Source organism: Strix uralensis, chromosome 18, assembly GCF_047716275.1.
Source record: "Strix uralensis isolate ZFMK-TIS-50842 chromosome 18, bStrUra1, whole genome shotgun sequence".
NCBI classification, from domain to species: Eukaryota; Metazoa; Chordata; class Aves; order Strigiformes; family Strigidae; genus Strix; species Strix uralensis.
In genome coordinates, this window is record NC_133989.1 from 11,946,634 (window position 1) to 11,967,243 (window position 20,610).

At 40.9% G+C, this 20,610-nt stretch overlaps 1 protein-coding gene across 1 annotated transcript in view; it reads right to left on the reverse strand.

The window, feature by feature from the left end:
- TOP1 (DNA topoisomerase I) overlaps positions 1 to 20,610 on the reverse strand; it is a 74,111-nt gene that overhangs the window by 13,165 nt on the left and 40,336 nt on the right. Inside the window, exons 4-9 of the mRNA XM_074887958.1 lie at positions 13,709 to 13,835; positions 13,079 to 13,134; positions 10,222 to 10,317; positions 8,929 to 9,004; positions 7,820 to 7,917; positions 3,234 to 3,349 (exon numbers count right to left, since the gene is read on the reverse strand). Coding sequence (XP_074744059.1) covers positions 3,234 to 3,349; positions 7,820 to 7,917; positions 8,929 to 9,004; positions 10,222 to 10,317; positions 13,079 to 13,134; positions 13,709 to 13,835 — 569 coding nt within the window. The remainder of the gene's footprint in view (positions 1 to 3,233; positions 3,350 to 7,819; positions 7,918 to 8,928; positions 9,005 to 10,221; positions 10,318 to 13,078; positions 13,135 to 13,708; positions 13,836 to 20,610) is intronic.

The window sequence follows — 20,610 nt, forward strand, 5'->3', positions numbered from 1 at the left end:
TACCTTAAAGGACATTGTATTTTTACCACAGTGAAGTTTTTCTTAAAAATGTTACACAATACAGCAATTGGCTGGACAAAGGAAACAGAGGAGCACAATTGCTTGACTTTCATCATAAACATTTTCAAAAAGTTTCCTCTGGAATCTAAACATTAAAAAAAAGCAACAGCAATCTGATGTGAGACAGGTCTGACAGATGCAGGGCAGGAAGGGGAAAAGGCCTCCTGCAGGAAACCCTATGCTGAGACACCCCAGTGGTGTGTACGCTCCTGGGGAGATACTGCTGTTTGAAGTGAAAGAAGCAAGCGATTTTATTACATTTCATATTCCGGCACTCAGACATATGGGAAATACAGTCTCTGTATTCCTCTTCTACCCACAGAGGGACTCCACTTTGGAACACCCCTTCCAGCCTTTAGCTATTTCTAGCCAGGAAGAGCCCTTCCTATGGACACACCACAAATAGGCTAGAAAGCGATGCCAAATATTTAACTCCCCTTCATTGCAGGGAAATGTGTCAGGATTCTGCTAATCATCCCCTTTGCTGTGGGAACGCACTCCTGTGCCTCCAAATCAGGCTCAGAAGGTGGTCATTTTTAAGGAAGACTGAGCTTTCAGTGCATGGAGAGGTCACATTTCAGCTTATCTGCAAGACTGCAGTACAAAGTGAAATTTCTGCAAGGGAAGACTTTAAAACACAAGGGAAAAGAGGCTGCTGCAACGCTGAAGCTGTGGATTCAACATCTAACATTCCCATCGAGCATCTTTTTGGTCCAGATTGCATTCCTGATGACACATGAGGTGCCAGTGATTCCTGTGAAGGATTTTGCATGCAGCTCACATCTCCAGCTAGTTGCAAGAAATATTTAAAGTCCCAATGGGCTGGCAGTCAGTCAACACCTGTGGATTTTTTAACGACCATTTTACTGCACAAAAGTGAATATAAGAAATACTACTGTTGATTCTATGCTCTTGGAACAAAATACAACACTTTTGATTTACTACATGTTTTAAAAAGTTGCATCATCTCCAAAATTAAAGCATGAGAGTCAGCTATAAAGTCTTAAGATCTATAAACCCTCGTAAAACAGGACTTTGCAAAAGGGCCTCCCAATGATCTGAGAATATTCCACAATTAAATTAAACCAACAGTAACTTTGCCAATTTTTAAGCTGCAACCTAAAATACAGCATTTGTTTGCTTGTAACAGGAAATGGGGGAAGGGAAAGACAGCAAGGGAAACGTTTTTTCCAGGCTACGCGTCTAGCTTGAAAGAGGCTATCAAGTTAGTGACATGTTAAGGGGCTAAAATGACTGGTATTTTCTCCAAATAGCTGAAAGCTCAGTCACCTTTATCTCATCAGTTTAGAACATATTTCATTGGACTAACTTTCCTCCTTTTTACAAAGGTTTGAAAAGGCTCTCAGTGACAGGACTGGACATTTAAAGAAAAAAGATTCACTCCAGAGGCATGAATATTGGTTACCTGACTTAAAAACTGGAAACCAGAGAGCAATTGGGGTACACAATGAGCAGAGAGACCACATGGCCATGACCGAAATGCAGCTGCCACCATCTACGCTCTTACCTTGCCCCATCTACAGAAAAACATGCAAGTCCAAGCCACCTCTGGGGTATGAGCAGTAGCTTGTTAACCCACAGTCACTCAAACATATAGTCAAGCCCTAAAAGATGGCTCTGGCTCCTTCTCCGAGTCTGGTATTGTAGACACTAACAATAGCTTCAGCAGTCATTATGTTAGATGAAAACAGGCAGTCTCACCGCAGTGCAATCACTAGGCAAGGGACAGATTCCTCCAGTGAGAGCCTGCAGCCTGGCAGCTGGCTGGCCAGCCATAGCATGATTATTGGACTCTACAAATCATCCTAGGATAATCTTGAAATTAGACAATGCCTTGTGAGCACAGACAGCGGCTCCCAGCAGCTGCTGTGTAAATCAGACATCTGATTTTTTGCCTAGTTTCTTAAGGAAGACTTATGTGATTGCTTTGTTTGCCAGACTCCCCCTGCCCACCCCATAATTGTTGAGCCTATTGATGGATTTCTGTCATGACAGAGACAGAGATTGCAAAAACCCCTCCACTTCCTAGAGGTTTCATGAAATAGATGGCTAGATAGAAGAGGAGCTTATTGCTGCCTGCACCAAAGGGATAACTACAGTGCAATCTGCCCCTCCCTTTCTCTAGACAGCAGGAGAAATATCACACATCCTTCAATAGAAGACAAAAATTTCCAACTTTGTATCAAGTTCTTATCAAACCCTAAGAAAGAAGTCTGTAGACATCCCTGATCACTGTGCTACTTGCTTACAGATAGCCTTTGATAAGATGCAATGTTTATTTCACTATATTGTTGCTGAAAATGAATGGCACCTATTTCTCAGTATTTAAAAAGACTATGTCATGTCACATGAAAACAGCACATTGCTCCTGGAAGAGTTCCACGTCCAGATGTCCACTTCACCAAAAATTACATTTTCATCCATTCAAATACCTCCCACTTAATTCAATCCTGGGTTAATTTGATCCTTCATTTAACATGATCACAGGACTAAAAGGAAACGCACGGGTCATCAAGTCCAGTCTCCAGCAGGCATCACATCATATAATCCCTTCCACATGAGCCTCTAACAACCAGTCAGCCCAGCATATTAGAATCCCACATCAATTAGTTCTACCACACTCAATGGTTACTGAGTGGGACCATGACTTACACCAGAGGGCTGTGTCCTTGAGGTCAGACTCATCCCATGCATTCCTACAAGATCCTAATCATCTCTTAACAAAATTCAGTGGTCTTTTATTCTGCACATGCCACCAAATGATCATGAATTTCATCACAGATGATGGAAGCCGCAATTCTAAGCAAGTCTAAAGGTGACCAGTGATGAAGCAGCTACAATTATGTACTCTACTGGTTATACACTGCTACTCTCAGGCATAGACATGCTCACACTGTTAAGTAACCTGAGAGATTCACCACCGTAACAGAGTGAGAACAAGTTCATCTCCGTATCAACTCGGTTTGCAGAATTCAGCAGGCTGTTCCTTTACTTCCATAGATCCTTCCTTCACTTAGCTGTTGAGGAACTTCTTTTAAGCTAACCACTAAAACAAAACCACCTCCTCATCTCTTCAGTCCCCGGAAGAACGCCACAGTACCCTGAGAATGTTTATTTCTCTTCCCAGCAAGTGGAAACACAGATTAACTCACCATCATAATAAAACTTGACATTTTCAGGCAGAGGTTCATATGGTGGAGCAAATACAGGACCTTTGTGCTCTAGGAACTTCCATTTAATACCTTCAGGGTAGCGCTCTTCTTCCCACCTTCAAGAGAGAAATATGAATCAATACAATTTTAAGTTCCTAACCTTATTTTATTACTATGTGGGTATAAGAGTATGCTAAAGAAAATCAGCAATCAATCCCTGCTTTGCCAGGCACCGACTAAGTACAAATATTCAATGCACTGTCACCATTTATTTTCTTTCCCCCGCTCCTTTTCTTTTTTTTTTTTTTTTCCTCATTTTTAAGAAAAAGTACAGCCATGTCCATGAACAGAACACCTTGGGTCACAGGTTATCTGATGACACCATAGTCCTCACCTCCCACTTGCTGCTCTTTTCACAAAAGTCGCACAGATGAAAAAGCTTAAAACTTAAGAAAATGAGGAATTCAGTCTTGTAAAGCAGCTAGGATCACACCAAATTAGAGTCAGCTGTGATCTAACATCAGGTCCAGGATGCCTGCTCAGCAAAGCCAAACAATTGTAGTATATTATGCAGCTGCTTTCAGATGTGGACAAGTATGCCATTAAGGGCAGAGATAAAGAAACAGATGTTCATTTACGACCTAAATGAGAACAAACCTGCTCAGACAAGAAAGACTGAAACCTGCTCTGTCATTTTAAATTCATTCCAATTCTTTTGAGTAAGAAAAGCATACTTGGAAGAAAAACAGAGTAGCACAGGAAAATTGCAAACCTGCCTTAAAGCACCTCTATAAAAATGTTTTGCAGTTGATGCATTAGGTATCACAACACAGCAAGGTAGGCGCCACCAATCCCACATTCCAACTGAACAAACTCACAGGGTCAGCAATTCATCTACAGAGAAAAGGGGTCCCACCAGGCCAGTATCCTCCCCCCAGTCCCCAGTAGGCCCCCCAGTGTCCAAGCCACTGATTCCACACTCCTCCCCTCCCCTCTACACTTCTTTCATCATTACCAGAACATTACTGCTACATGCTGCTGGCACAGGATTCCCTGCTGAGAAAGGCTATTTTACCTTAGTGATTAATCAACTGGAAGACCATTAACCTGTCACACCACTCAGTCGAATTGCCCAGACAACTTTGTTGAGCAGCCATGACAATAAAAAAAAGTTCAAGCTTCCTTCTAGCGTCAGCCCTATGGAGTAGTCCCATTCTGGGTGCAACAGCGGCTGAGAAAAGACATGCAGGTACTGCACACATCTCAGGAATTGTGATACACAAATACAGATCACTTCATCCCTAATGAGGTAACAGGATCACTGTACAGAAGGTAAGCACTGTATAAAGAAAAAAGCAGCTTCTGCTAGAAGACACTCAAAATACCTTACTGGTGCCTGTACATGAAAAATTTAGAAACAACAATAATTCTATGCAACACAGCACTTTGCTATAGTTAGAAAGGCACCATCTTTGACCACAGCACTAGACCTGACTTGTTCGTATAAGCAGCACAGTAACATTTTTAACGGCAAAGCCACAATACCAGCTATCAGTACAAAACCTGCATGTCAGATTTCAGTACCTGGCTGGGAAGAAGACTTGAGTAAACTATGTTGATACAAGAAACTAATACTGACATTTAAAGGCTAGACCCCAAATATTTACATTCCTAATGATTGTTTCTTAAATTAATTATAAGCTAGAAATCTAAATATTTTGTCAAATATAGGCCTAGGTTTTTCTACCCAGAAGCTCCTTCCAGGAAAATAAATCTAAACCATTCGCCTCTTCTCCCAGCCAGAAAAAGGTTATCCTCTCTGACAATGAGTATTTTTATTCCAGTCAGAAAAACTGAGGGGATCATTCACAGTAGGTACTACTTTACAGGACAGGTTTGTAACTCTTGCTTTTCAGCCGTGGCTTTTTAAGATTTATCAACTCTAGTATTTATTTGCTGAGAAATTCTGTTCTTCTACCCATTCCTGTTCTGTAAAGGACACATGTAAAAGGAGTACTAGAAAGGCAGTAGTTTAAATAGATAGCTAAAGCATGTGGTGCCTTTTGGGAGGGATACAAGGAAACATGGGATCCATGAGGTGGTTTCTAAGCCTAAAGCTACCAGAAAGTTTGCCACAAAAAGATCACAAACCATTCCCAATCCCACCTCCACCTTCTAAACCTCATACATAAGTATTAAGATAAAGTAAAGGTGAGCCTCCCGAGTTCAACCAATTTTTCATCCTCGTTCAGTTTTAAACAAAAACAGCATTACAGCAACACTGCTCAAAGTAGCTCCTGGTCCTAAAGCAACGTTCTACAAATGATTCTGTGGGAGCAAGGAGAATGCTGCCTATAAGGAGAGCTGCCTTACTGAAATTGTGCTAATCAGTCATACAAGTTCCTCAATTAAATCCCATAACAAACCTGTCTAAGAATGACAGGGTGGCTCAGGAAGGTAGAGCTGGGGAGGGTTTTTCAAGTGGAATGAAAATAGAGAAGATTCTTCCAAAAAAAAAACCAAAACCAACCTGAAACCAGAATACCTCAGGGATATGTTATTTCAAGAAAATGAACTTGCTATAACACAAGGTGGGAGAAGTGCTCGTAAGGTGTACTTCTGGATCACATATTTTCACACACTGACAGGGTGTGAAAATGACCTCTAAAAGAGCTCCACATGGTGATGAATGAGGCCAATGCCTTGGGAATGTCTAGCATCAAGTATTCACATAAGTGAGGATGAAAATGCTCAAGGCAGCAAGTACTTGAGGAAGCAGCCAAAAAAAGATATCAGACATTCAGAGAATTGACTCAGATGGAACATAAAATGCCCTTAAGAGACACAATTGAAGTGCAGATGAAACCCTGTCCAGCAAAGACACGCTATACAAAGCTGCAGATGGACGACAGGAACATCAGCAGAAGGATGCAGTTACCCACTGCCAAATTTTGCAAAACATGCTTTCAAAGACAGTTTTCCTCAGCAGTAAGCACAAATCGCAGAGCTTACCACAGCTACCTGGGACTGTGCTGCCAAGGCAGGTGAGGGGAGAACAGTACAGCTTTCCAGTAAAGCTTTGCTGTTGAAGGATACAGACTACAAGGGAACTGTGTAACAGAATATTAAGTTAGACAGAACCAGCAAGAGCAGCTGAGACAAAGCCAAAAAGACAACAGATTGTTAGGGCTTAAAGAGACCTTCTGTAGCTTCCTATTGCTTCATGTCCCTGTAGTTTGTTAATATCAAAGCACATTAAAAATACGCTGTCACAGGCATCGAGAAAAAAGTGGACTGTTCAAAATAAAAAAAAAAATCAGGATAGTTGGAGAGGGGCCTCAAAACCAAATCTCTAAGAGAGTACACAAGTATGGAAAAAAATATGCAAGTGCTGATGTTCTGAGGAAGCTGTGACAATCAGAAATATGCAAAGACTGTAAACACTACAAAAGAATTCTTTTTAAAGGTGAATCAATAAGAGTGACAAAGGGGTAAAAGACCGAACCTGAAAGGACTGAAGATTGCAAAGGCATTCCCCAACACTACAGATCTATAATTAGCCAAATGATCTGAGGAAAAAAAACCACTCAGAGATATCATCCCCAAAAGGTCATAAAAATACATTACAGGAGATAACAGGAGTGCAGAAAACACATACACTTTTGAAAACCACATATGCATTAAACTGAGGGAAGTATTAAGGCCCAGACTTCAAAACACACAAGTAATAGCTCCTCAAATCCAGCAATAACAATAGCTTAAATTACTGTGAATAGTTAAAAAAGATCCAGCAGGTTTCTTAGAGAGCACTACTGGTGCAGCACAGGCCTGTCTTCCAAATGAACCACAAAGTTCAGATTTATTTTAGAAAGATTCTAACAAAACTGAAGAGTGAAAGCACAACTTCAGTTGCTCAGTGATGTTACTTTAGGATCCTGGGCAAGACAAAGTGCTTTCCATTCAAAACTTATTTTCAAAATTCATTTTCCAAACAGCCCAAGCTTAACTGGTCACTTGAACAACTTCCATTTTTGTGTCAGAGGCAGGAGCAGTTTTCAGCAGCATGCAGTTGACATTCAGCTTGTATAAAAAGGTAGACACCCTCTCATGCTGTACCCTTTATATAACACAGATAAGACCTACTAGAATACTAGTTAATAGTCCTGCCCATATTTATACATTCCTGCTGACACCCCAAGCCCACAAGTTGTCATATTGCTCTGAAGAGTGTCAGCAAGAAGCAGGTTCCAGGCATAAGAACACCAGCAGCTGACCATTATGGGTAGCCTCTACAATCTATAAAGTAAAAAAAAAAAAAAAAAAACACAACAAAACCAAACCAAACCCACAAAAAACTTATTTCTTGCTTTAGGTATACCTTTTCTGGTACACCACTTCTACTTCAGAGGATGAACATAGTGAATGAGATATTTATTTAGAGCTTACCAGAACGTAAGCCAATTATTCAGAACAAATCCTCATGAATCAATGAAAGAGAAAGCCAGATGTGCTTGTTCAGTCAGCACAGGAGGTAACAGGGAAAGTCCAGGTGCAGAGAGCAGCCTACATCATTGATATATAGTTACCATTTCCATTTCTGTTCCTCCTCTTTTTTCGGCTTCTTTCTCTTGTCTGCTTCAGGGACTTTTTTATCTTTGCTCTTAGCTTTCTTTGCTTTGCTGTCCTGCAAAATCAGTAAGAATCTGTTAGAACAAGCTACTATATTTCCCTTCTCCTCGAAAAAATGTTTTAAAACTAAAAGACTGTCTCTTGGGGTATATAAGTTTGACCACAAACAACTGAATTCCTGTGGCCTCACTACATAAATGCACTCTTAGATCATTCTATTAAGTCAAAGATGGCTGATGGTCCCACTTATATTTTAAGCTGAATTCTTTTATTTTGCACTTGGGACATGCTAAGTGCACACACAGTTATTCTGCTTCACCTGGTAAGTGACAAGTCTGGGCTATCGTAATGTGATTGTTTAGTTATAGAAACACCCTCCTTGGCCTGCACTAGTGTATCTAGTCTGGCAGGTGCTACAGAGCACACTTACAGCACTGTGAGGTGGCTTCTGGGAAGGTACTGGTATATGCTCACTATAGAGACACTTTCAGTGAAGAGAAGAATTAACCATGTTGCCAGGAGGTGCTTGCAATGTGTGCCTCACAAGGGTATCTTTGCTAGATGTGGAGTGTAGTTCATTAGTCTCAAATTGTGGCTAGCTTCTCTTTGCCGAGTCCCTCTCTAAAGAAATTTCCACCCTAGACTCCATCTAAAATCTTTAAGTGTCCTTCTAGCAGCTAATGTTGGTTTCATCTCCTCTGCTTCTGAACTGTGCTACATCATCTGTGCAATTACCAGATGTTGTTAGTATGGCTCCTCTACCCTCTGTGAGCTACTAAACAGAAGGACTGAGAATTGCCTGGAACAGGCTGAAAGTTCATGTCCTGGAGGCATCTTCACCCGTTGTTCTAAGAGTAGGAGAGAAAGTTTTCCTGACTTTTTATATATTATGGCTCAGATAAGTTAGCCTGCACCATAGGTGGGGATCTACCACATGCAGCTTTGTCCCAGACTGGCCCCTGCTTCCTTACCCTTGAATCAGACTCCCCCCGCTCTACTTAATTCAACACCAAATTGTCAGCCTTGCTTTTCCTGATCACGGAAGTAAACTTGTCTTTTACATTACCTCTTCTTCCTCTTGTTTCCTTTTCTTTGCTTTCTTGATGTCTTCTGTTTTGATTTTCTTGGGTTTGTACTCAGCACTGTAAGAGCAAAAAGACTAGCTGACGAAAATAATCAATTTTCCAGTACAAAAAATAAAGAGAAGTCACATGTATACAAAGTTTGTGTTCACAATATTTCTGGCACGTTTAGTTTCTAAAGAATATAATTTTATGCCCCAATGTCTGAAGACTAAATAATTCCTATCCAGAAAACAGCCCCTACAAGTTTCAGATTGCTGAAGCAAAAATCTTCCCCAATGAAGAATCAATTCAAAAGCATTAGTAGTCACCCAGTAATTACATGGGATGGGATAAACAAGCAAAAGCTTAGTGGCATGTTCTATCCCCAACTCCTTTTCCAGTCATCAGTCTGGGATCTGCCCACAAGGCTTACTTTTTGCATCCCCCACTAGTTCAAACAATAGCAAAATTGACTACTGGCAAATTCTTAATCTTTCCATTGCAGACATGAGATGGGAGGCCACAAAACCTTAACAGAAGGCAGCAAACGATTACACAAAAAGATGTCACACCCATCTCTCGGAAACTGAGCGATACCACGTAAGAACAGAATGCCACTATGGTGGAACCCTTCCAACCCTTTAACTCCAGCCTGCTAATAAGGTCACACTATCTATAAAGAGCTGGATGTACACAAATGGTGACAGACCACAGTGTGATGTAACTGGGCTTTTTACTTTACTGGGTAGGCTACTATATCAAGCAAACATCATGTGTATTTTTCTTTTGATTTAGAGACAAAAATCCTCAGCATAACCCACAACGTACTTCGACTCTAGACAAATCATGCTAAGCAGTGCAGGCAAACCTCCTCTCCACCCCCAAACAGGCTGACAATGCATTTTCTTCCTCCTGTGCAGTCATTTCCTCACCCAACAGAAACCACTGCAGCCACTCAGCTAGCGTGAATACCTCACTTGCTCAGATTTATGTTTTACAATCTTCACCAGTGTCTTTACCTACCCTCTGGGCTTTTTCTTTTTTATTTACTAGCTCTGCAACGTTTCACAGCACCATCTGCAAAAGCAGGTAATGGTATTTTGCCTTGGACAGCACAAATACTATTCTTGCCCTGCTCAGAGAACTTGTAACAGCATAAGGAGTTTGGTCTCAGACCTCCAGTGACCCATGTGAACAAGTTTGTGCTGATGACCTGAAATCCCACCTGCTCCCTCAATGTTATCTTTTTAAAACTAAGGGCAAGCATCCAAGTCACCAACACCCACACCACTTACTCATCATCTTCTCGAGGTCTCTTCAGGGGTTTAGAGTCCTCTTTAGGAGACGCATAAAACCCATCATCATCTGGTTCATCTTTAATACGTGGTGGACTACAAAAAGAAGCAAAGAAAGGTGGTTCTAACTTCAAAGAGGAAGTTTCTTGTAAACCAGCAACAACTCAGTTTTAAGCAATAATCATCTGCAAAATGTCCTCCAGTCCTGGAATGTGTTGTCATCTTAAGACCCCAAAAACCTGAGGTGTGTCATTCTCTATCCACAGACAGCATAAGGAGAGAGTCATTCAGTGTCTATGTATTTGCCATTTCCCAAGCAACTTCAATTTCAACTGCTTATATTTCACTGTGCTTCTTTCAGGTTTTGAGTAAAAACAACTGTAGCTTCCAGCACTTTTAAATATACTTAAAACAAAACTGAAATGCACACATGTGTGCAGTCAGAGGACATTATTTAGTTTCAACTCAATATCCTTACTGAGCCTGATAAGAGAGAAAAAGATTATCAACTAAACAAAGATTTTAAAGCTATTCCCCTGAATCTTTTGCCAGCTAAATATTGAGGCATGTGAAAACCAGAAAAGGAAACAAAGATTTGGCAAAGTTAAACTGATCAGTCTGTTTTCACTATCCAAACTGTGGGAAGTAAACAATCCTGTCCCTTTCAACAGACCACAAATATTAAGTTAGGCTCAATGTTTTCAGCCATAATGTCCCAAGACATCAGTAATAAGAGAAAAAAAATAGAGTATGAGTGCAAGAGAGACTATCCCTTTAAAACACCTCATTATTCTTAGATTTCACAGAAGCATTTCACTTATCTTCATAAAGAAAAAGATGTCTCAAGGAGTAAAAAATTACATTTTGAAGCACTTAGCTCGGGTAGAAAAAGTAACAGTGTCATCTTGGGCTTTCCTATTCATATTCAATCAGCAATTTCTGTATCAAATTGACTCAGTTTCCAAGTCAACATACGGATTTTACAATTGGATGGAGTGAGAGGAAAAAAAAAGCAGCATTCTGCTTTGTAGATCACAGTCAGCAAGAGACATTCTGGAGTCTTATTTTAGCTGGTAATGTGTCCATGAAGCAGAACAAGGCAGTTTGCTCTTTCACAGCTGTAAAGCCACTGCAGTGCTGGCAGATGCAACTCAGGGGGAAGATACGTGCTGCTATAAGAAGCCATTTCTGTGGCACTGCTTATGATTAACTAAGACACAAGTCTGCAGCACGTAGACGGTTGCAAAACGTCTATGGTAAAAGGAGTATTCGTCCCATTTAATTTATTCTCCCTTCCAGGCAGAAATTGAGAACTACTGTTTATTAAGTTGCCAGGAATTTTATCTATTCTATTTTAACACTGAAATATTTCGCAACATTTTGTAATAGTGGGAAATAAAGTGTGATTATATTAAAAGCAAGGAGCCGTATGACCAAGCTGAACCTTGACTTGCATTGTTTCCAAGACTGTAACACTGCTCATCGTACCAAGTCTTAAGGAAGAAAATCAAAACCATCTGAGTGAGGACATTATTCTCTGGTGAACTTGTAAAAGAACATTTCAGCAGGAAAAAAAGAAAATAATTACTTTACTCTTAGCCAGCTTTTGGCCCTGAAGAAGGCACAATTGTGATGGCTCCTCCAGGCTTTCCTCAAACACACAAAAAGATGCTCTTGGACAGTAAGAGGACCCAGTTACCTTGATATGAGAACACCCAACGTCCCGGGTGAGATTAGCACATGTATGCAATTCTGCTGAACAGTAGAGGCTAGAAAGAGTTATTATTAACTATTTCCTGTACCATGAAACACCTAAATGTCATTGCTTTCTATTTCCAGAGTATCCCCAAAAGGGCCTGGAGAGGGCGCCTCTTCCCTGTATCAAGCATAACTACTTACTTTGCATTTTTAAATAGGAGTAAGAAAATAAAACAGATGGAAAAATTCATGTCAAGAGGACACATTCAAAGTATGCAAAGAATAACTAACAGGCATGGACTAGAGAGGTGTCTTCTCCCAACCTCTCTGTGTCCACAGAACATGGTGAGAGTAGAAGGATTTTTTTTTAAAGTGGATTCATAAAACTGGACACATGAATGAAAGATTTTCTTGACTAACAGATATGAACACGTGTATCCACCATACCACAGACCTCCAAGAAGTCAATAGACTGGATTTACCACCTTAAAAATAACCAACAGCTGGATTTAAACAAGTTACAAGAGATCCTGGTTGGTCAACTAGTAAGAAAAAGTACTCTTTTAACAATTGCTCACTTCAGGTTTTTAATAAGACTATTTCATGATGACTGATACAACACGTAAGTCCAGGAGGCTCTATTATTAGCAGAGATTTAGTAGAATAGGACATCTAGGCATCTTCTGAATGTACTTCTGATTTTACACAATCACCCTCCTTACTTGTCACTCCTCTGCAAATGCTTTAGGCTGTAGCCACTTACAGAGAAGAGACACGCAGAGGCAATCTGGATTGTCTTTACAAGGCCCTGTCTCTAGAAGAAGCCTGCAGGATTCAAGCACCAATTTTACAACAGAGGTTCTTTCAACTCCAGCTACCAAAGTTTCCATAGTTCAACCTGTCCTTGGCAGAATTCAACTATTTAATACTTGGACAAACCCAGCATGTGCAGGCAGATACCAGGTATTCAACAGCTCCCATCTCCAGTTACTAGGTAAGTAGATCAATTACCAATTCCCGTAATTGAGAAGAATATATCATCTGAAGGGGTCAAAAGTGTTCCCATTTTTTCCCAAGACCGAGTGAGTGGAGTCAAACACTGAGCACCTAAGAAAAGTCAAACTGCTACTTTTTTCACATCATAGGCCTGATTTCTTACCTGGAGAAACCATTTTCCTTTTCCTTCTTTATTTTTACATCACCAGATGATTTCATCTGAAAAACATAAAAAGTAGGAGCTGATTAGCACTGCCCAGAACACCTTATGCTTTTCCAACATGCAACACAGTCAGGACATTTAACTTGCAGAAGGAACCAAAGGGCACTGTGACTGTATCTTCATCCCTTGTAGCCCTTAGTGACCTACACGACACACCAAAAAGGCAACATTTTCTGTAAGTCTTAGTCAATTCAGTGTTTTCTGACCTTCTGATTTCTTCAACAGATTGGAGTTAAGTGTCTAGTTTGTCCTTGCACAGAACAAACGTGATCTAACAGATTTTTCTCCCTTGTCTCTGAATCTAAGCTTGGCAAAGTAAAGGGAAAAAATGTGGAGCCAGTGGACAGAGCTCCATTGTGTAACTGTTTCCACTCACAATACCTGCAGATAAAGCCCTTACAAGTTCATATTTAGCACTCCACAAACCAAGTCTCTGGGTCAGCATTGGGATAATTCTCTCCAGGCTGATAAAAACTTGGAAGTATAAGCTACATCTAACCCACTGGGTTTGTACCATTCAGTAGTATAAACCAGAACCATCCTCGTGTCTCTCCCGCAGGAAACACCTACCTTCTCTTCCTTTCTCTTCTCCTTGTCTTTATCTTTGTGTTTGTCTTTGTGTTTCTCTGAGCTGCCATCTTTGTGTTTGGTTTTCTCCTTGTCTTTGTGTTTCTTTTCTGAGGAATCTTTGTGCTCACTGCAAGACAGAACAGTATGTTTGCAGAGGGGAACACGAGGAGGTTTGACTAATACAGACTTCCATCGGTAAAGAGTTACAGGTTTTGATGATTACAAACCCTACAAAATAAGGGATCACCTTAACAGGAAGATCCACCACAGTCTCCTGTCACATGTCATCGATTCTCCTGGAGAGGAAGAGGAACAGGAGGGGAACATAACACAAAACCACAGCTGCCAAGCGCTCCACTTCAGGAAAACCCCCACCAGCCTGGATTGCTGAGGAAATCCACAGCTGCTACACTTAAAGCTCAACACTTTAAGTTGAATTCCCACTGTCTCTGCTTTGCCTCTTTTTCCTAGTCCACGTAAAAGGTCACTGGAATAGAGCTGCCAGTCCCGTCAATGCCCATGTCAGCTTTTGCTCAGACAACAGTTTGTCATTGTAGCAGCTCTCATCTCTGGAACTTAAAGAGAAAACCGCTGATCTCTATTATTCCCAAACAGATGGGAAAACCAGAGCAAACAGGATATGCGATGTCCTTGTGTTTATGCAAAGTCAAACAGAAAAGGCAGGAATAATGCTGCAGTCCTCAGTCAGAGCTGTTTCATCAACTGTGCCTCACCACCATGGTCAGCCCAGCTCTGCTCTGTCGAGAAGATGCTGCCATGCAGGATGGGAACTCACAAAGGTGTTTCCAAGTGAAAATCTGGTCTGCTACTACTCAGTCTGGTACTACGGGTAACAGTATTTAAACACCCAAAATTCTTTAGTCAGAACAGAGGGAAAAAATGCTCCCAAGGAGAAGAAAATTAACCTTTTTTTATTCCATCTCTGCCCCCTTCTGATTTCTGAGACATTTGGATCACATTTTCAACTTTTTCTTATCAACCTGAAAGACACATGGCTGTTTTAAAATAAAAGTTAGTTTTCTCATGGAATGACTTGACCCTTTGAGCCAGAAAGAGGGGAAACGCTCTCAGGACATTCATGATAGATACTGCAAGAACTGGCCACAAGGATTAGCAGCACCGTTGTGGAAGTCAAGCAGCAAACCTGTCAATTCAACAGGGCTTCAATACACATTTATAAGGTGGAAATCAGGTTCTCTTCCATCGGGCACAGTTAGACACCAAGCAAGCTGCCTTCCTCGTGCTGGTAGTTCATGTGCCTCCTTCCTCAGCACCTGACTCCCATCAGCTGGGACACACTCTGCTTCTCCTTAGGACTATGCAATGCAATGCAAAGCTTTACTAGAAACAGGCAGCTTCCTCATTTCAGTGATTTCAACACTCAAGTGCAAGCCCAAACTGATCTGGGGGAACACAGCCCTGAAAAACAGCAAGCCTGAACTCCAGGTAAGAGCATGATTTTTAAAAACCATATATGCTTCAAGTCTTCTTTCTATCATAAAAACAGACTGCAAAAGGGTTGGATGTTTGATGGCTACAGAAAGCAAGCAGCACATTAACCAGCTCCCATAAAGTTTGCGTGTGATTAAGAGGAAAGCAACCACAGTCACAAACACGCCAACCCACACCCAGCTGCAGAACTGCAGAGTAAAGTCCAACGTCGAGAGTTTCAGAGCCTCACATAACACTAGCACGAATGGACCTGAACCTGCAAAAGGTCTAAATTATTCAAGCTCAGAGTAGCACACACTCCAATAAATACACACCAGCCTTCCGAGCCCAAGCAGCTAAAGCATGAAAATCCACGTCTAAAGGAAAACAGTATGTTCACGTACTGTGTCGCATTAGATCAGTAGGAAGATACACCAGTTTCATTTTAACTCTCTAGCAACCTCTTTATACTACATATGAAACTGTAAAGGAGTATCTAAACATTAAAAGGCAACTGGCACTCTAGAAATTCTTGTAGATAGACACACAGCACCACATGTTGCCTGTGAGTAAAGATTCAACAACTGCAGACTATTCTTACCCAGCAGATCATGTTATGTACACTGTGTGATCAGGACATGCAAGTACATACACAGAACATCCTGACACTGGATCTCGGAAATCCACGAGATGCCCGCTCCTCTGGCTCAGATTTGACATCCCAGTTTCTGTACCCTGATTATTCATCAGTATGTCAAACTCACGACACCTATTTAATTTTCCTTTGCTACAACTAGATTCATTGACTGTCTGAAAGCACAAACCCCACATATGTTATTAATAATTTTTAAACTCAGGAAGGTCTGGAAATTCCAACTTGATACCTTGTACTGTTATCTGTATAGTACCTCATCTGCCAAAGATTTAAGTTTTACAATTACAAAGGGACATCATCATCAAGGAAAAAACATAATGAACAAATACACAAGGCTTAGACCCATGTTGCTCTCTGCAGATCTGCTTGTTTCTCTTTTCTGACTCTTTCTTGTTCTTATTTGGTATTTAAATTCTACCTGAGATAACATGTTTTACCCAGACAACAATTCTTATTTTCAAAGCCATCGATGGAGGTAAAGCTCATGGCTGTGTCTGTTGCTTTTGAGTTTAGAATAGCAAAAAAAAAGAGAAAAAAGTTTAAGTTTTCAAAAGCACCGTGCTCCTTTTCACTAGCAGCCAAAAGCACTAGCTTTCAGTATGTGACGGGTAGAGCCCTGGGATGTACACAAAACGTGACTAAAAGCAAATTAATAGATGACAATCTACATCTGCAAAGCTAATACTGAAAAAGGCAGAAAATCTCATTGGCCTAGAGAAGCACTGACAATTTTTGTGTGTTAAATGCTTACGGACTACAGCTGGAATAAAGAGTGCTAAAAACTTAGGCTTGCATAAGCAGAAGCTCAAACGACATCCCCCTTGAAAGAGAGTAAGCGGCCACTGTTGAAAAACTGTTATGCAATCTAATCTAAAGCTAAGATTTTTCAGCACCGGAGTCAAAATCAAGAAGTCTGGATTCCCAATTCAGTCGTAGTTGTTGGCTTTTTTTATTTTTATTTTTTAATCACATGATTATCCTTCCCTTTTGCTCTACAGGGAGCAGTAAGATTTCTTACCAAAGCAATGTGGGTTCAGATAACCCAAGGAAACTCTGTCTCCAGTTTCACTCTGCAGTTTCATTTTCAAAACAACGGTATTGGTGGCTAGGCCCTGAGGTCCTGCTCGCTGCTGCTCCTGGTATTTGACTGGAAGAAATTCCCCAGATAAAAATCTGATTTCATGTGCTACTCGCTCCAATGTAAAAAAAAAAGCGCGTATATTTCTTTCCCTCATTTGTAAATAAGACTGCTTGTCAGACCTACATGTTTCTAGACACTGGACCACAGCTCTGACTTCAACAACTCAGTCCAAAATTTTATAACATGTGCAACAATGAAGGCATGTGCCCCTCTTCCCTAAGAGGGCCTGAAATCTGCATCTCCCAGAAAACCTCATTTGGAAACACACTGATAACAAAGGCCTCAAGCAACAATCCTGAGAAGAGTAAATTTTTTTTCTCCAAAAGCAAAGCAAGTTGCTCAGATATTAACTTCAGTCAGCATGCTGAGCTGCTTTGGTCTTTCATTTGGCTAAGATACTTATGTGAGCCTCCAGGGGAACACAATTTAACCACCACACTAATCTCAAAAGAAAAGAGAAGCCAACAGGACGCCATCCTTACCCTGAAAAAGGAGTTTCAGCCTTCTATCAGAAAGCTATTTTGAGACAACCCCAAAGGGATGGGGAACAATTTAAAGATCAGAAGTCTCTCTTCCTGGCCAGTTTAAGAATGGGGAAAAAAAAAATAAATCTCTTTTCCTTAAAGAAACCAAACACAACCAAAGAAAAGGTCTCAAGACTGCATGCACCCAGATAATTTTATCCTGAATTCATTTCTCAGAGCACTGTGGATCCTTCGTTACCCTTCCTGCACATACCCCTTTGCCAAGAAACCAGCTTGAAGTCACTTAAGTAGGACAGCAAAACCCCCCTAAGATAGAGGAAAGCTTCAGTGCAAGTTAGCCTGAAAAGAGGACAATTGGATCATAAAAACGTTGTTCGCAATCTGTTTTAGAAATACCCAGCTTTGCTAAGAAAGTAAGATCTTCTTTTTTCACCCAGACCATTACAGTTGAACCAATGCAATGACACGAATTTTACACCTCTGAAGGTGCTTAATGCTGACAACCTGCACTGTTTTTTTTGTTCTTTGTTGGTTTTGGGTTTGGTTTTATTTTTTTAAGGTAACAAAGTACAGTAGGACACCATATTAATACAGGCAGAACCAAGGATTACATCATCTAGAGACATATCATGGTACTGGCTTAGTTCAGACAAAGGCCAGATGAGTACAAACGCATCTCCTAAAGCACTACAGCCTGTTTGCTAGCTTGCTTACTGTCTTTCTTTTAGAGTTTTAGTGTGAACAAGGCCTTGGAGAGCTCAGGCTGAAGCACACAAAGCAGTAAACGCAACAGAAGCAGCCATTGCCCTTGAAAGCGTGGCTGTATTTCCCAGTGAGGATGCCTGCAGGAGGACAGGAGGGAGGAGAGGGAGAGGAAGGGAGAACAGACACCTGGCAGCAGCTGCTCAGGCTATGATCACATGGGAAAGTCACAAGTGGAAAGTGTTTCCAAAGAATGGCAGATGTGCAGATCACAGCTTCCTTCTTCAAACTACACAGCTTTGCAGTAATTTAACACCGCATTCTTCAGGTGCCATTTATGTATGTTAATAATCCCTTCCCAGGCCCTTTCCATTCCAGCTTCAAAATCACAAGCTGGGAAGGATGCTTTATCTAAAGTGTCTCTTATTTCCTCTCTCTCATATTCTCAGCTCTAATTAGGTCGTGACTAGGAATCTGCTACTAGCAAGCACCAGAGCCTGCTGCAAGCGGAGCTTTGCTAGCCTACTCAGGAGCTGCTACAACGCAACTGAAGCGTAAAATAAGAGGGAGCTGTGATTTTAGTGAAATGTAAAAACACAATAGGGACAGAGCATAGGTTACGCAGCCCGTGTCCCGTCTGACGTAATACAGTATTACTGGAAAACTGTGATCATATTCAGACTAATGCATACCAAGGAATGGCTGACTGTGCAGGGAGCATTTCAGAAACAGAAGGCACACCAGCAAAGGACAAGTTTTCAGCTGGCTTGCAGTATTTTATGCTCACAGTTAGAGGGTTATCATATGGTGTTACAGGGAACGAACACGTGAGCCCTAATGGTTCTGCAGGGATTTCAGCAATACAATAAAAAAACCCCTGAAACCGCTTTTCCCAGAGTTGAAAGGAGTCTTTTCACCAGTTTTCACAGATAATAGATCAAGCCTTCAGCAAGAGAAGCAAGATAAAAAGCTGGACTAATCAACAGCTGACAAAAATACTAGAAAGCAGAACAATATTCACACATTGAGACAAGGATCAGGCTTAGTATGCACCTTCTATGGATGTGCAAGAACCAGGTATATTACTAAATGAAAAGCAAAAATTTTTGCTACTGGAAGGCAGTGTCACATTAGAACACTGATCAAGGTGAACTGTGCACTCAAAGGGGGAATAAAAAGAAAACCGCCCATGCTAGAGAACAGGGGGTGCTGAAATTTTTTTTAAAAATTGCTTCTTCCCCTGTGTCAGGTATCCTGCCTCTTCCTGACCCCAATGCACACAGTTCTTAGCAGTCTGGGATCACATAATAAATCAGAGGTGTGCAAGAAGTCTAAACTCAAATTTATCTTTATTCACAACTAGCAAACGCCTGGAATCTGTGTTTTTCCTAGCAAAACCATAAAACTTAGAAGATGCCAGTGAAGATCAGGTCTATAAATCCCTCATGTGTTCCACGCTTCTGTTCATTTCAAGTTGTGATCACAAGAGATTTAGTAAACGGAGGAAATATGCAATCTGACAGAAGATTTTTCTTCCTGCGGCTCAGATGCTTGTCACATTGACAACACAGATCAGTGCTGCAAGAGCAGCCTCTTTACTCCCATTCCCTGTCACAGCCATTTCTGCACTCTTCAGTCTACTGGCAGCCCACACTCCATGCACAAAGCCCAAGACACCTGGCAGAAAGACACTTGTTACTGTGAACACTTCCAAACCAATCTCTAACAAGTCGTGGCTTCAAAGGACCCATTATTTCATTATTTTGCAGGGTCTACTTGTTTGAAATGCTCATGTCCCACAGATCAGAAACCTATTGCCACATCACATTTGTTTCACTTTATTTTTTTAACTACTGACATTTATATTTAATGGGTGTGTATTAGATTTTCATTTGGGGATTGGGAAGTACAGGGCTGACAAAAGGAGCAAAGGAAAATACTTCGCTTGATAGAGATTGCTTGATAGTGATGTGGATTCATTCTTTTATACGAATTTTTCTTAAGTGGGCTTTGCATTTTCTTTCCTTGAGGGGTGACGGAGAAGATCTGAGGCACACAAATGTTCTCTCCCAGTTTACTACAGCTGTAAATGAGTGGTTAAGATACAGAAGTGTCATCTTGTGAGTGGGAGAGGAGGAAAGCAAGAAGCAAAATTAAGAAGTTCTACATGCCACTCCACACACTTCTGCCATATGAAATCAAAATTATCTATTTTAGGTATTTCTGAGACTTATCTTGGCAGTTTAAATTCTTCAAAGTCTGGATACAGGAAACATTTATTCTCCTGCATTGGAGTTATTCTGCCTTCTTGATGCAGATTTTATTTTAAAAGCCTTTTTAAAGTACAGGGCAGGAAATGAAATTGTCAAACTATTACAGACAGATACAAAAATGATCTGCTTCAAACACAACCAGACAATGCTCTTAACGATGTACAATGTCCGATGCAGTACTGTACTTCTCAGAA